Genomic DNA, 18,166 nt, shown 5'->3' on the forward strand with positions numbered 1-18,166 from the left:
CTCATCATCCTCACTTGGAAATATATTGCCATTCCTTCACAGTCATTGGGTGAAAATCCTGGAATTCCCTCCCTAATGGCATTATGGGTCAACCCACAGCAGGTGGGCTGCAATGGTTCAAGGCGGCAGCTCACCACCACCTTCTCAAGGGCAACTAGGGACAGGCAATAAATGCTGGCCACCCAGCGACACCCATGTCCCACAAATGAATTTTTAAAAATCCATCATTTTGTCAAATAACAGTCTGCAGAGTTGACACATTTTAGTGGGCTAAATTTTACCAAAAATCAGCAAAATGTCACTTCAGGAGTTTCATCAAAAGTTTCTCTGAGGTCAAGTGAGTTATTGCATGCAATTCTGTGCAGTTCATGTCACTATCTATGCACCTTGCCCCTACAGCAAAGACTGGTACTACTGTGTGCTTGGCTATGGAGGAAGTACACACCACTGCTGCCACTTCAAGGGATTTCAGGTGCCAGTGCCATATTTAAAACCCAGCCATTAACTAGGTCAAGCACCGCTAGCCAACAGCTACCCTTCACAATACACACGATGGGAGGGTCATGATAAAGAAAAGCTTTCAAGTACATACAGATGCTCTTCGTTGCAAATACAAGTTGACACTCAGAAATATATCATTATTTATATCATAACCTTTTTAAATCAGCTGTCATTTTAACTGCAGACACAATAATTACACTATAATACATTATACAGGTCACCCATTCTTGACGCCATACTATCTTAGTTCCTATCTAAGGATGTGGTATTCTTTCCCTCATGCCCAGCACAGCATAACATCTTTGATTGTTCAATCCGGAATGTTCACATAACGTACAACGTTCAAACCAGAAAGAAAAAGCTGCATTTGCCTCTGGAAACAGCCAGGGACTGTTTGCCTCTCAAGCAACAATAAACTTAGAGTCAATGAATCAAGACACCCAGCTCACATCTGTTGGAATCACCTTTGTCCCCCTACAACCACGCTCACCTTTGTCCCCCTACAACCACACATCAACGAATACCAGTCATGATTGGACATAGAGCAGTTTTCCGCCGTCTTCGCCTCCATGCCTACTTCTTCAACCGGAAGCCTAACCCTCCCTCCACTGACCCCTTCACCCGCTTCCAACACAAGTCCTCCTCCTGGACACCACCCCCAGGCCTCCTACCCTCCCTCGACCTCTTCATCTCCAACTGCCGTCGACACATTAACCGCCTCAACCTCTCCACCCCTCTCACCCACTCCAACCTCTCCCCCGCAGAACGGGCAGCCCTCCGCTCACACCGCTCCAACCCCAACCTCACCATCAAACCCGCAGACAAGGGTGGCGCAGTGGTAGTATGACGCACTGACCTCTACATCGCCGAGGCCAGACGCCAACTCTCCGACACCACCTCCTACCGCCTCCTCGATCATGACCCCACACCCGAGCACCAAATCATCATCTCCAACACCATTCATGACCTCATCACCTCAGGGGACCTCCCACCCACAGCCTCCAACCTCACTGTTCCCCAACCCTGCACGGCCCGTTTCTATCTCCTTCCCAAAATCCACAAACCTGCCTGCCCTGGTCGACCCGTCGTCTCAGCCTGCTCCAGCCCCACCGAACTCATCTCCACCCATCTGGACTCCATTCTCTCCCCTTTGGTCCAGGAACTCCCCACCTACGTCCGTGACACCACCCACGCCCTCCACCTCCTCCAGGACTTCCAATTCCCTGGCCCCCAACACCTCATCTTCACCATGGACGTCCAGTCCCTATACACCTGCATTCCGCATGCAGATGGCCTCAAGGCCCTCCGCTTCTTCCTGTCCCGCAGGCCCGGCCAGTCCCCCTCCACCGACACCCTCATCCGCCTAGCCGAACTCGTCCTCACCCTCAACAACTTCTCTTTTGACTCCTCCCAATTCCTACAGACTAAGGGGGAGGCCATGGGCACCCGCATGGGCCCCAGCTATGCCTGCCTCTTTGTAGGTTACGTGGAATAGTCCCTCCTCCGCACCTACACAGGCCCCAAACCCCACCTCTTCCTCCAGTACATTGATGACTGTATCGGCGCCGCCTCTTGCTCACCCAGAGGAGCTCAAACAGTTCATCCACTTCACCAACACCTTCTACCCCAACCTTCAGTTCACCTGGGCCATCTCCAGCACATCCCTCACCTTCCTGGACCTCTCAGTCTCTATCTCAGGCAACCAGCTTGTAACTGATGTCCATTTCAAGCCCACCGACTCCCACAGCTACCTAGAATACACCTCCTCCCACCCACCCTCCTGCAAAAATTCCATCCCCTATTCCCAATTCCTCCGCCTCCGCCCCTACGATAAGACATTCCACTCCCACACATCCCAGATGTCCAAGTTCTTCAAGGACCGCAACTTTCCCCCCACAGTGATCGAGAACGCCCTTGACCGCGTCTCCTGTATTTCCCGCAACACATCCCTCACACCCCGCCCCCGCCACAACCGCCCAAAGAGGATCCCCCTCGTTCTCACAAACTACCCTACCAACCTCCGGATACAACGCATCATCCTCCGACACTTCCGCCATTTACAATCCGACCCCACCACCCAAGACATTTTTCCATCCCCACCCCTGTCTGCTTTCCGGAGAGACCACTCTCTCCGTGACTCCCTCGTTTGCTCCACACTGCCCTCCAACCCCACCACACCCGGCACCTTCCCCTGCAACCGCAGGAAATGCTACACTTGCCCCCACACCTCCTCCCTCACCCCTATCCCAGGCCTCAAGATGACATTCCACATTAAGCAGAGGTTCACCTGCACATCTGCCAATGTGGTATACTGCATCCACTGTACCCGGTGTGGCTTCCTCTACATTGGGGAAACCAAGCGGAGGCTTGGAGACCGCTTTGCAGAACACCTCTGCTCAGTTCGCAACAAACAACTGCACCTCCCAGTCGCAAACCATTTCCACTCCCCCTCCCATTCTTTAAATGACATGTCCATCATGGGCCTCCTGCAGTGCCACAATGATGCCACCCGAAGGTTGCAGGAACAGCAACTCATATTCCGCCTGGGAACCCTGCAGCCATATGGTATCAATGTGGGCTTCACCAGTTTCAAAATCTCCCCTTGCCCAACTGCATCCCTAAACCAGCTCAGCTCGTCCCCTCCCCCCACTGCACCACACAACCAGCCCAGCTCTTCCCCCCCACCCACTGCATCCCAAAACCAGTCCAACCTGTCTCTGCCTCCCTAACCGGTTCTTCCTCTCACCCATCCCTTCTTCCCACCCCAAGCCGCACCCCCATCTACCTACTAACCTCATCCCACCTCCTTGACCTGTCCGTCTTCCCTGGACTGACCTATCCCCTCCCTACCTCCCCACCTATACTCTCTCCACCTATCTTCTTTACTCTGCATCTTCGGTCCGCCTCCCCCTCTCTCCCTATTTATTCCAGTTCCCTCTCCCCATCCCCCTCTCTGATGAAGGGTCTAGGCCCGAAACGTCAGCTTTTGTGCTCCTGAAATGCTGCTTGGCCTGCTGTGTTCATCCAGCCTCACATTTTATTATCATCAATTAAATCCTATCTGGTTAGATATGCTTGACATTGTACGCTCTCTGTCATCTTAAAAATCATTCTATTTTCTTAATGACTTCATCTTCCTCTTCAGAATACTGCTGCATCTTCCCCAGCTCTAGGATCCAACAAATTTTCTCCTTCCCTGCTCCAACTGCGCAGAGCACAGCATGCTCTGAATATGATGACAGATAATTCTTAGAATCCATCAAATCCCTACAGTGTGGAAATAAGCCATTCCGTCCAACAAATTCAGATCCACATTCCAAACGGCATCCCAGCCAGACCCATCCCCTACCTTTGTAACCCTGCATTTCCCACGACTAATGCACCTAACATACAGATCCCTGAACACTATGGGCAATTTAGCATAGCTAAATCCACCTAATTTGTATATGTTTGGACTGTGGAAGGAAACCGGAGCACTCAGCGGAAATCCACGCAGACACGGAGAAGAATGTGCAAACTCCCCACAGACAGTCACCCAAAAGTAGCATCAAACCGGGTTCCTGACGCTATGAGGCAGCAGTGCTAACCATTGAGCCACCATGCCACTCAAAATATTGTCTGAAGTCTCTTGTCAAAGGCAGCTGTGTTATGGTATGGTGCTCTCAACATGACGTGTACAGTCTATAGTGCCTTGCATCTGGGAAAACTGGTTATGTTGGCAAAGTCTCCTGTCCAGGCTGCGGCACTCACCTCATCATGAGGAAATGAGCAGAGGTGATCAGACATAAATTACATGAGTAACTGCTCTGATATCCCCCACAGGTCCCCAGATATCCTTGGAAGCAGCTATTTACGAAATTACTATGCAAAGCTATCAACTTAATGGCCACTGGGATAGGATGATCTTCCACTCCTTCAGGTTGCAAATCCCACTGGTGTAGTTCTATGACAGTGTCCCAGGACATCCTCAATCAGCGGTGGAAATGCACCTTGTTCATCTGGAGAAAGTCCCATCAAGGATGAGAGTTCTGTATCTCCTTTGAATCCTGAGGGGTCCTTCAGTTATGGTTTCATTACTGGTGCATCTGTTCCTCCTCAATTTCTGTACTCTCATCGAACTGCAGCTACAGCAGGGAGGACCACGAGATGGACTGTGGTCATGAATCCAATCACCTCTGTGGAAAATATGACAGCTGTCAACATTTGGCTCTCAGCATAGTGCTCCATTCTTGGGACACAGAAGGACTCTAACAAAGAGTGCCTTAGAACATCGCTGCGTGGATCTCGGACATACTGGACTTCATCCTAACGTACGCAGTCTAATGCAATTAGGGATTCTAATGTGGTACAGTTCATAATTATAGACCCCAAAGAAGACAGCAGTGCAAAGAAGATTACCAAATACTTACAGACCAACGGGAGATGAAATCAATTCAATACCCGTCTGCAGCCTGAGAGATCGAGGATTGTTTTTGTGAACTGTGCCTAACAGGTGAGAATGTTAAGGTCACCTGTGATTATTTCTCTTTCACAGAGATGACTATAATCAGTCTGGAATGACAAAGATTGTTTGTGGCTGGGACTTTTATGCTTCCCCCACAGTCGGGCACTGCGTACCTTTAACTTGCGGGTATTATGAATACACACATCTTCTACCTGTACTGTTGAACTGCCCGATTAACGTGATTACACTTTGAAGAGCCTCACTTAACTGACAAGCAGAGCCCATGTACTTAGACAAAAAGAAACCACTTACTCCACCCACTCTGGGTGTAGTTGTAGACATTTTCCATTTTACATTTACAATTTGCACGAGGATAGAGGGCAACGTAGGTCACGCTTGGCAGAATGAATTTTAGGCTCACCCCCTATGCCTTCATATTGTCTTCTTCCTTGCATGCACCACTGTCAACTCCATCGGTTCTGTGCTTTTAAACATTTCCAAACACCTCTTTAGACAGCTTCATCTCCCAATATCACCCTTGAGTGTTGGCTCTATAGCTTAAATACGCCAACTACACTGCTGTCCTGTACCCCTTCCACACTCTTCCCCCAACAATGCACCAAAGCCAGGATGGTTGCAGCCATCAATTACACCCCTCCCTCAGTAGTCCACATCTTTCAATGCATCAACACTTCCCAACCTTGAATGTAGTGTTGCACCCTTTCACAATTTTTCTCCCCCTCAGTTGCTGCCTCCATCTGAGGCCTTTTGCATTCTCCTCACCACTTAAACTTCCATCTAGACAATGGACTGCTGAAATTTCTTTGATTTTACGCTTCTAATTCAACACCAATGCACAATTTTAGTTCATTTTATCACAACTAAATTGCATGATTAAACTTTTAACAAAGTGAAGTCTATCACAGAGCCAATCTTCTCTCTAAGGTGCACATGAATACAAGTCCCTGAGTCAGCCTTTAAACTGTCATGTATGTATACCTATACAAAAGAATTTAAAAGGGCCACACATTTAAGAGTTACCTACAGTCTGCAAACAAAAAGGAATGTTGCCACCTACAGCCATAATTGATACGTTACAGTCAGATGTTGACACTGAAAAACTGATTTGGCCACAAGAGCCTGACATAAAAATCACAATTTGAAGTGAAAGTTGTAATCCACTAAGTATTTTAATAAAGTTTTAGGAAATAGGGAGTGTAAAAATTTATATTCAACACTAGTCACAAATTTTAGAAAAAACTAAAATTCTTTTATGTTTACATTTCTTCAATATTAATCAGTGTCATATTAAGTATACAACGGAATTAGTTTGTTAATTGATAGTTCATGATATTTGCAGTTGAATTGGATGTTGATGGTTCTTCCGATTGGATCATAGCAGTTTTCAATCAAAAAAAATCACTTTCACTTGTGCTCTACTAAAACCAGTAATATAAACTTATACAGCAGTTTTTTTTTTGTTGAGTAGCAACAATAGTTTGGCAAATCAACTAAAGAAAACTTGAAGAGGAGAAATAAAAGTTGTTCAGCACGCATTAGTTCTAAAATGCAATCATGGTAGTGATATTTATAAATGTAAATTTGAGAGATATTCAAAGATCCTTGGATAGCACTTTACAAACACATGACCACTTCGATCTGGACAGCACAAACTTGGAAATAGTTCCCCTCAAAGCTACTCACCATCCTAACTTGGAAATATATCACTGTTGTTTCACGGTCATCTGGTCAAAATCCTGGAATTCCCTCACAAAGGGCATCGTGGGTCTACCTACTGCACACAGACTGCAGCAATTCAAGAAGGCAAATCACTACCACTTTCTCAAGAGCAACTAGACAGTGGCAATAAATCCTGGCCAGCCAGTGATGCCCATGTCCCACAAAAATGTTTCCTAAAGCTCTTCTTAACTTCAGACCTTTTTTCTAGTCAGCTTTGTGAGGCAGCCAAAGATAACAGAAAAAATAAAATGTTCAAGGTCGCAATCTGTGTAAAAGTGAATGTGATAAGTGAAAGAAAGAAACAGAGCAAAGAATCTTTAAGTTGTTCTGGATTCCAGAGTGAGACAAGCAGGAACATCCTTAACTCAGCTGATCTGACTACTTGGTTTGAAGCTCAGGCAATTAGAGTGTGTATATAAATAATATATTTAAATTGGCAGAATTCAGATTCGTAAACCAGAGAGAGACTTTTTGTCACAATAAGCAGCTAATCTAAAATGTTTTCAAGGATTCTAAGATACATTTTTATAAATCTTTGGAGTCATTTATAATTGTACCATTAAAGAACATATAATGTCTTAGTGAATTAACGAAGATAACGTTCATCTTTAATGGCTAATTCATTAACGTCAACTCATTACTAATGCAGAAACATCATGCAGATATTTAGGTTTGCAAAAGGCTTTATTACACAAACCTTTGACTAGCAGCATTTATTGGTCATTCCTAGTTGACAAGCTTGCTAGGTCACTTCAAAAGGTCAGTTGTCACATATAAACCAGATAGAAAAGACAATCTTATAATTTTTTTACGTTATCAATGTAGATTCCTAGCTCAGTAATGCTATCACCACATCAGAATACCAAACAAGACCCTCTAAGGCCTGTGTTAACCAATTTGAACAATTCTACAATGCAGCAGTTTGACCCATGTTTAACTTGAGCAAGGATCAGAATGTTTTATTAATTATTTTTATTACAGGTGATAAATAATCAAGATACAAATCAAGTGACTTATGGACAAACTGCAGATTAAAATATCTTAAGTGTACATAGAGACAGGATAATATTGTTCTTACCTAAACCCAGCTTCTTTGCCCTAGGTCTCAGCAACTGTGAAGACATGAAATAATAATTGCACAAAATTCCTAAGAATTTAACCAGTAAGTCCCATGTTACAGTAAGGCACAGTTTATAGACAGTCCATTGTTCTTAATCAACTTGAAAGATATGGTCAAATTTGCGTAATACAAAGATAATACTAATTTAGATGATAACAGGTGGGATAGCGGTAATGCCTCTGGGCGAGTAATTCTTGTCCAAAGCTAAAGTTGTTCCAACATAGGTTCAAATCCCAACATAGCAGAGGGTGAAATATGAATTCAACATAAATCTAGAACAAACAAAAGTAGCGAATATGTAACTACTGTGAATTGTTTGAGGTGGCAGAGTGCCACTATTGTCTCACACAGCCAGGGTTCGATTCCAGCCTTGGTGGATCAACCATGGTAAATGAGGGGTGAAAGGCATAAGATGGGAGGCTGGGTCTGGGTGGGATTATCTTCGGTGTGTTGGTGAAAGGCCATTTCTTCACCTTTTCTGCTGCCTATTTCCCTCAACGAAAGCAAAGGACTCAATTTCTGGGCCACATCAGGGTTGCAATCAGAGGCAGACAGGCATTAAAAACAACACTGCTGGCTGACGTTCTGGTTTCCTAGCTTCACCCCACAACCTTTAATGAGGAAGATCACAAAATCATAGAAAACTGTGTGAAAACAGGCCCTTTGGCCCAACAAGTCCACACCAAACTTCAGCACATCCCACCCAGACTCATCACCCTATAACATCCCTGAACACTATGGACAATTTAGCATGGCTAATCCATCTAGCTGCACATCTTTGGACTGTGGGAGGATCAACTAGAGGAAACTCACGCCGACATGGGGAGAATTTGCAAACTCCACACAGACAGTTGCCCAAAGGTGGAATTGAACCCACGTCCCTGGCACTGAGAGGCAGCAGTGCTAACCACTGAGCCACCATGCCTCCTCCAAGATAGTGGGGGCTGCTGCCCAAATGTAGTGGATCGTTTAGTTGGCTCATTAAGGGAAACTTAAGATGGATTAGAGAAAGCCAATCAGGACTTCTAACTGGCCTCCAGGACCCCACAAACAGCGAAAGCAAATTTGATTGCCTACATGCAGTCTCCCGATGATAGACTGGGGGGTCAGGCAGGACAGGGAAGTAAACTGTGGCTACTTGAGCAGCAGGCTTTGAGAACTCTGCAGTGAGTAACTCATGTCCTATATCCCTAAAGGCACTGTGATTGAATACTTACCACATACCTAATAAGTATTGTTAGAACCCAACTTTAGAAACTCAACACTATCCAGGAAAAAGATGGTCACTTGATTCAATGTCTGCATCACTAATTTATAGTGTTAGCAATGATGTCAAACCTACTTCCTCAGCACTTTTCAAGCCTGCAACCTCTATCACTTAGAGGAACAAGGGGTAGCAACTACACAAGAACATCACCACTTGAAGGTTCTCCTCCAAGCTACACACCACCCTGTCTAGGAACTAGATGTTCGTTTTTTCACCGCTCGGAGTCAAAATCCTGGAATTCTCTGCGTAACAACACTGTGGATGTATGTTTGTCTGAGAAACTCCAACATTTCAAAAATGAGGTTTCATTGAGGCAGTTACAATTGAACAACAAATACTGGCCCAGATTGGGAACCTCACATTACAGGAAATTAAAAAAAAAGTTCTTCCTCTTCTGAGTCCCACAGGTGGAGACCGAGAGAGAAGTCAAACAGTTACTTCTTCAGGGAAAAGGCCTGGAAATTTTTAACTTCTGACTCCATTGGTGTAAACGTTGCTGTTCCACTCTAACCTACAGAAAATACTGGCTAGCCAGCAGAACATCATGCAATAGGGGAATGCTTTCGATTCAGAAGGAACAGTAGGATAGCAGATCTGCATATCTTTAACAGAGAATTCTCTGCACTTTTGCAACTGCCCATCTCTCCTGCTCAGATAAGTATGTTAACATAGCAATATTAGAATCTAAAAAAATACACAGCATTTTGGTGACTGGAATTCAACTTTATAAAGTAAAGTATTTTAATTTTAATGAATCCAGAATGTTTAACATGACCATTTGAAACAATACACAGACGCTGATTTTGGGGTGGTGGATGGTAACATGAGCTGGAAATTCAGCTGCTGTTACAAAAATACAAATTGCTTTTGTTTTAAGGCTTTTTGCAAAGGAGGACCCATAGGCAAGGGCAGTCTAAACTATGTCTGTAGGACAAGAGGACACCTGTTTCATATTACCACACAACTATCAACCTGGCTTTCACCTGTAACAAAATTTCTTTCATTTGCTCTCTCCAGCGTCTTTTTTTCTTCTTCAGTTTCCCAACAAAGCTTTTCTATTTTTAGATCTACCAATTGTCAAGGATAACTATGGAACAGATTTTGATAATCGCATTCATGAATAATTATAGGAGATTTTTTAAAATTGGTTAGCATAGCAAACAATTCCAGCCTCCTCTTCGCTGTCTTCAATGGTTTCTCTTTACGTTGTTCACTTTTTATTAAAAATAGAAAAACCAACATTCTCCATTTACAAGAATGCTATTGGTATTCAAGAATCCAATGAGAAAGAGAAAACCATCACTTAGTTTGTCCTGCTTTTGAGAAAGGAGAATCACAAATGGCCAATGAAAAATCAAGGACAACCTGTAAAATAAACGTACAACTGCAACTACCTAAAAATGGCCCTCTTCCACTACGGACAAATAAAATGACTGATTTCAAAAAGAAAGGCAGGTTTAAATAAAGATATGATGCAGGACATTTATTTCAATTGTAAAGTGCGTAGATGACTGAAAGGAAGCATTTCATGGAAACACAGACATCAAAGACTTTATGAGCTACTTGTTTTATTTATAACTGAATGTCCTCAGGATGATTATTTCATTTTTAGAGAATTCAGAATGCAGTTTAAAAGGGGATAATGCATTTTCTTTTTTTTTCTTGAATGCTGGACTAACTCTATCATGGCCTGATCCCAGCAGATTTCCAGACTGACACAAAAATGAGTCAAAGATGGATCTCCAAAACTACTGGCTCAATTTGGGGGAAGTGTTCTCCCATTCTCCCAGCTACAGCGCATGATCTTTCATCAACAGTGCTTCATTAGCTCTAGCATTGTCAAGGTAAATATAAATGTTGATGGTGAAATGCAACGTCATGGGGAAATGATGAATAAACATGAACTGGGAGCTCCACCAATTCTATGTTATAACATACAAATTAAGAAGAATTAGCCACTGACTCTTCAAGCCTGTCCGGTCATTCAATAAGATCGTAGTGGTTCTGATTTTATCTTCAACTCCATGCACATTACGATATCCTAGCAACCTTTCTCCTCTTTACTCAAAAATACTGTTCTGAGATTACAGTGCAGTTTTGCACATCTCATATGTAGACCGTCAAGGTCAAAAGAACACACAAAGAAAAAGAGCATTGTTTTTTCCCTTTTACAAATCCCGGTTTAAGATTAAGTACTCCCATATCAGGAATGACTGAAGCTAGATACTATTAAGAGAATTTTGTATATTCCTCCTGCAATGCACCTTAATCACAAACTGAAAAAAACCAACCCACTAATTAGGTACTTGTGTAAGCGTAATGCTCAGAAAGGATTAATAAAACGTCAAAGGATATCCTTATTGTTGCATATACAACAAAAGAGCTGTGCATGCTGGAAATCAGAAACAAAAACAGAAATTGCTGGAAAAGCTCAGCAGCTCTGGCAGCATCTGTGGACAGAAATCAGAGTTAACATTATGGGTCAAGTGACACTTCCTCACATCCGTGTTCAGTTCTGGCCTCCACGTTATGGGAAGGCTATTATTAAGCTGGAGAGGGTTCAGAAGAGATCTTCTAGGATGTTGTCGGGACTGCAGGTTTGAGTTATAAAGGACAGGCTGGGATGTTTTTCACTGGAACAGTGGAGATTGGGAATATATATATGGCGAATGGCAGGTGACGTTTCCCCAGAGTGGGGATTTTAAGATTAGGGGACATATTTTTAAGGTGAGAGCAGAAAGATTTAAAAAAGACATGAGGGGCAATTTTATTTTTTAAAAAAGTGTGGTCCATGTGTGGAATGAACTTCCAGAGGAAGTGATGGGTGAGGGTACAGTTACAAGACTTTTAGATAAGTACATGAATAAGAAATGTGTGGAGCAATATGGGCCAAGCACAAGCAGGTGGGACTAGTTTAGTTTGGGATTACGATCGGCATGGACTGGTTGGACCAAAGAGTCTGCTTCTGTGCTGTATGGCTCTACGACACTATTAGTCTAATACAGCTCTTTCAAAACAGTGATTTAGTACCCAGCAAAGGACAGACAAGAAACAAATGAAGGAAAAAGAGAAAAAAAGAGAGCATAAATGCAAGTTAGTGCAGAACATATTGATATGTGGAAGAAAAAGGATTAGCAAGGATTTTTGACAGCCCAGTACAGGTGAGAACAGGAGACTTCATGGTGGAGATCAAGGAAATGGTGAAGGAATTAAACGGTTACTTTGTGACTGACTGCACAGAAGACAACACAGAAATTTTCCCACAAACATGAGGCAGCCAAGGGACTTGTTTAACTGAAGACCTAAAATAAATTAGCGTTAGTAAAGTGGCACTTGAAAAATTAGTTGGTTTAAGGATCGATAAATCTTCTGGACCATATTAACTTCATCCAAGTGTTAAAGAAAGTAGCAATTGAGATAGTGGATGCACTTGTGATCATCTTTCATAATCATATAAATTCACGAAAAGTCCCCGCTGATTGCGAATAACAAGTATATCATTACTATTTAAAAAAGGGAGGAAGAAGGAAAGTAAAGAACTACAGACCTATTAGCTTGACATCAGTAATAGGGAAAGTTTTAGAATGACAACTGGGCAGAACCAACATGGATTTCTGTCAAACATGATTTCCCTTTCAAACTTGGAGTTTTTTTTAAAAAGAAGACGTTATCTGTAGCATAGACTGAGGCAAATCAGTAGATTTATATATTTAGATTTTCAGATTTCAGAAGACATGAAAAAATATCACAAGGTAGAAAATAAAACTACAGCACACAGATTTGGGGATATATTAATGAGCATTCAGTCACTGAATACAAAAGACAGTAGAAATGAACAGATCATTCTCAACAAGGCAGGCTGCTACCAGTGGGGTACTACAAAGGCCAGCGCCAGGTTCATGACTGTCCACAATCTACATAAATGACATAGAAATGGGGACCAACTGTAATATTTCCAAATTTGCTGATGGCACTAAACAGAGTGGTAACGCAAGTTGTGAGGAGGGTGAAAAGCGATTTTAAAGGGAACTTGAGAGGCTAAGTGAATGAGCTATAACAATGGTCTCCAACATTTTAAGCACAAGATCACTTTTTGAATTTAAGCACAACATGGAATCTACCCAGAAGAAAATATTGCATAAATGGTTTATTTTTCATGCTACATAATCTAAAACATAATTATTCATTTTGTCCTCTGTTCACCAAGTCTCAATGTGACACCTGTGACTGCAGTTAATCTGCCAGTGCCTTAAAGTGTGGTTTATAGTTTGAGGCTGCTAGTGGTATTGAGTCCATCAAATGGGCATCTGAGGTAGCAATATTTGGATTTGATTATCTTCCTTTGAAAAACACTGTCTCACAGAAGTACATGAAATCAAAGTTAGCTTTCACTTTAAAATTAAAAAGGTTGACCGGAGTGGATATTTCTCTGTTTACAAATTCTCAAAAATCACTGTCCCTTGAGCTGGCTATCAGCTCAATATCATTTTGCACAGCAATTATCTCGATATCAATTCCACAGCTTTATAAATCATAAATGTGATGGAATTTGGTAGCCAACCACCACTGTCAACTTGGAATGGATGTGAAACAAACAGGATAATTTGTTCCATCGCATCTAATTCCTGAACTCACCGGTCAAATTCCTTTGTTAACTTCCTCAGGTGTGGGCAATATTTTCTGGAACATTTCAGACAGTTCCAGGAGTATAGGAACTGCCCATCAGAAAAGTCAATTTCCAAACAACTTCGTCAAAGCATGCTACAGTGGGGATTCTACAGGGTCCCCATTGTGCATCTCCCATCTAAAATGGAATAACAAGTCTGAACAATGTCCCCCTAGTATTTTCCCCAGCTCAGAATGTTCCAGAAATTGTTTTTGACCTGGAGGATCACAGATTCTGTTTCGATTTGAAGGCATTCACAGCACTGATCACATTGCTGTCTTTGCTTTTTTTTCCTCCCCCTGTACATCATAATGTCAAAGCTGAATGAACTGAATTGTGTCTGTAAGAAACCCGAAGTTGAGCAACCATACATTGTCTGATAGCTCACTGTACACTTCATTCCTCAATTTTAAAGAAAGTAACAATTTCTTGCATTAGGACTTAAAATCTTTGCAGGACCATTCCTCAATGTCACCATCTCAGCATGAAGAATTAATTCACGAAAGGTCGCATCTGGTTCATCTAGTAAAAATGTAAACAAACAGCACTGAAGGGTACAGCTTAACAGAAAAACTTGTGCATGGCAGCCTTCTGATGCAAGAGCTTCCCATGCCCTAAAGAGTTTGGAGAGTGCTAGTTCAGGAGGCTTCATGGTTTGCTGAGTACATCTTGCAGATGGTACATACCACTACTATTGCATTGGTGGTACAGAGGATGAATGGTCAAGGTGGCAGATCAGAACAGCTTGTGGATATGAACAATACAGTGAGAAACCCTTGGACCTCTGGAAGGGCGGTGATATCTATCTCTATCTCTCTCTCTATTCAGAGAAATAATTGACAGCAAAGAAAGTACTCTGATTCTCTTTCAAAAAAGTGAAAGAACCTGATAGAAAGGCTCAGAGACCTATAAAAGGACTTGGGGAACAAAAGGAACACCTTCAACAAATCCTAAGAACAGGTCCCAATGAACTATTTCTCCACTAATTTTTCCCTCCATCAATAAAATCAACAGGTCAATGTTGTTTGCCTGTGGTTAAAATCTTGTTAAGTTCAGAAAGCTAGTCTGTAGTTTCTGTTAACCTGAGTCTATCAAATAGGTAAATTGAAATTCAGTATATTCTGATAACATTTTAATTTTTGCGACAACTTCAGGAATAGTGGAGCTTGATTTCCAGAATCATACCACAGAGGAAATAACACAGCTGTGTGCTGGATTGTATTAAGCTGCTGGAGTGTTGTTGAAGATGTTCTCAGCTAGCCAAGTGGACAATATTCCATCACACAACCAGCTGATGCCTTATATGACTTTGTGTACTCACACAAAAACAAAACGTAGAAGGTTTACATGCAGGAACAGTAATTAGTTAGGAAGTCAAATGGCATATTTGCCTTTATTACAAGAAAATTGATGTACAAGAATACATAGCATTGACACATTTGTATTCAGCTTTGGGGAGAGCACAGCTAAAGCACAATGCATGGCTTTGGTCTCCATACTTAAGAATAAATATACTTGCCTTGAAGGCAGTGCAGTGAAGGTTTGCTAAATTAGCTCCTGGGATGAGAGGGCTCTCACATGGCTACAGGCTGAGCAAAGTAGCCTATATTCTCTGAAATTTAGAAGAACAAAATGTGACCTCATTGAGCAGCAGCAGAATCAGCAGACAGGAAGTCAGCCAATTCAAGGCCCTAATGCTAATGGAGTTAGTCTGCTTTGAAAACCTCCACTATTGGTCTGCAATAGTATTTATTCCAACATCTTCCAGGATTAAGTAAAGAGGCTCACATGACAACATTTTTCTACCTCCTTTGTATTTTTAGCTGTCAGGTCCAGGTGCAACTTCCCCTTTCTACAAAATACATTACAGAATTCAGGATAATTTTAGGTGAACATGTCTGAGAGTTAGAAGAAATTTTTTTACATTGAACTGAAGCATGGATAAAGTTGCAATTTTGTGCAGTGAATGATAAAGTAATTGATTCTCTCAAAAAAGAATTAAGCATGTTCTGATTGTGAAATAGTTTAAATCTAGGACAAAACAACAATAGGAGCGGTTTCTTTGGTTGACAAATTTAGAAGGAACTACAGATAGGGACTAACTACTGTATCACAAAAACACCAGATGGAACTACAGTAGCCTGATAACCTTGAAGAGCTAAGTGGCCTAGCCTCATTCCTTACATTCTTATGTTCTTACTGCCACAGTATAACATTTCTAGTTCCCACAAGAGCTATGCTCATGGCCTCTCTAAGTGAAACTGCCAGTGAGTGTCAAATTATGGGGTGTTCTGTTCTACCAACTTTGGCCACAAACTCAGTTCCCTTGGAATCTTCAGCAGTTGGCACAGAGAGATCATGTTTTACTCTTCTTTGCATTGATTTCAAGAGAGTCTCAGGGATAAAAAGATTACACCACCCAACAGACCACCCAGTTCCTTGAAGAAAAAGACTGAACATATATAGTTATTAAAACAGATACTGCCCAAATACTTACAATTTTATCAGATCCGTAAATCATTTCCAACTGTTCAGCAACCTCAAGTGTCCCATCGGGACTTCCATCATCAATCACTATAATTTCATAATCAAATCCACTGCAAACAAGAACACAAGGCATCATTGAAATGCAAAGCTTTACATGGCAAAGCAATCACATTTTATCAAACAAGAATGGGCTTTTCAGTTGCAAGAAACTGGCGGGTTTATGACATGATGGCCTAGCTGTAGTTTTAAATGAAGCCCGAGCAGGATGGCTACAGGTTGTTTCCCACCAGACTGAACCAGAGCACACTAATGGCAGAACAGTCTAAAGTAATTTTTATTTTTCTGTCTTGGATTTGTAGGGCCAGGTGCAACAAGAATGCTGTACAGTGCTCACAAAGTTCGTTTTGGACATTCTTGCCCTGGGGCACCTTTGCAGGAAGATCCACTTTTTTCTAAATTGCTAAAATAACTCTTTCAACACTTCTACTGCAGCTGATGAATATTCAGCTTTCCCCACCACCCCAAACCTGCTTGAAACTGCCTTACAAGTGGTTTTAAAAAATGAACTCACATTCATTGTGAATTTATGAAACTCTATTTTGAAAAGAAACTTTCCAATACTGAAAATTATATGAATTTTTCATAACATCACATAAACTCAACATTCAGGCAGTAAGATTACCTGCCCAACAAGCCCAGCCCATTCAGACAATATGAGGATATTTCACTTTTTAAAATTCATTCATGGTATATGAGCAATGCAAACTGAACTAGCATTTATCAGCAATCTTTAATTACCATGAGAAGGCAGCAGTCACCTAACTCGAACTGCGGCAAACCTTGAGGTATAGGAGTTGATAAGGAGGGAGTTTTAAGAATTTTGCCCAGTGGCAATGAAGATGCAGTAATGCAGTTCCAAATCAAGATGGTTTGTGGTTTGGAAGTGACACCTCAGGTGAACATTTAGTATTTTGTTTTATTCATTCAAAGGATGTTGCTGGCAAGGCCAGTATTTATTACTCATCCCAAGTTCAGATCAACCACGTTGCTGTGGATCTGGAGTCAAATATAGGCCAGACCAAGTAAGGAGGGCAGTTTCCTTCCATCAAAGACATTAGTGAACCAGATAGTTCCAAAGTTTCCTCCCATCCAAACATAACTTCCCATGACCAATTTTTTTTTCGATAAAGATAGCCCCAGCTCAAGATTGGGTGTCATGTTAGTTCTCTCATTTATACTTTATCTACAGGCTCAACACTGTTATTGGCCCATAGATAAAAGATGAACATGCTACTCCCAACTGCTAGTCGAACAAAGCCATGTAGAAACTCAGTAATGATAAAGCTATTGTGTATTGTTCAAGCCATTCAACTCAAAGCAACATTTTATTTTCCAATGGCTCATCATATTGATCTAAATTTTGCGGTCAGTCGTGTTCACCACAGTGCTTGGGGAAAAAGAAACTTCCCACAAAGATCCATCAAGCCTTATGGCATGGTTTCACCCTTTTAGAATGGTCATTTAAAATCAGATACCAGGTAAAGGTGATGGCTTGGTCTACAGCAGCATGTTGTCAGCAAGCAGGGTGAGCAGCCAGTCATATCGAAGCATTATTTCACACAGTTAATCAGCAAATTAAAAGCAACTGAAATCCTCCATTTGTATTTAAATGTTCAGATAGAAAAATAAATGCATAACTGTTTAAAGAAAAAGTAAAATAAAGATAAGTTTTAACTTTTCTTTTAGTAACTGGAAAAAATTGGTATTCCAGAAATCTGAATGAGCTTTTCATGACCAGTGTTTAGTAATAACAATAAACGTTAGTAGATCATTAAAAACCCACCTACACCACTTCAAAAAATTAATTTTTTCAAGTGTTTTTACAGTGAAACGTGGAGCACTTCCCCATTTCACGATTGCAAGGAAGACCGCACATTGTGG

General features: G+C 41.9%; 1 protein-coding gene across 2 annotated transcripts in view; it reads right to left on the minus strand.

The window, feature by feature from the left end:
* Positions 1 to 18,166, minus strand: part of dpm1 (dolichyl-phosphate mannosyltransferase subunit 1, catalytic) — a 93,584-nt gene that overhangs the window by 48,172 nt on the left and 27,246 nt on the right. For both annotated transcript variants that reach the window (XM_048550244.2, XM_048550245.2), the window contains exons 2-3: positions 16,236 to 16,335; positions 7,764 to 7,797 (exon numbers count right to left, since the gene is read on the minus strand). In XM_048550244.2, the coding sequence (XP_048406201.1) occupies positions 7,764 to 7,797; positions 16,236 to 16,335 (134 nt within the window). The remainder of the gene's footprint in view (positions 1 to 7,763; positions 7,798 to 16,235; positions 16,336 to 18,166) is intronic.

The sequence above is a fragment of the Stegostoma tigrinum genome, chromosome 19 (genome assembly GCF_030684315.1).
Source record: "Stegostoma tigrinum isolate sSteTig4 chromosome 19, sSteTig4.hap1, whole genome shotgun sequence".
In the NCBI taxonomy this organism is placed as follows: Eukaryota; Metazoa; Chordata; class Chondrichthyes; order Orectolobiformes; family Stegostomatidae; genus Stegostoma; species Stegostoma tigrinum.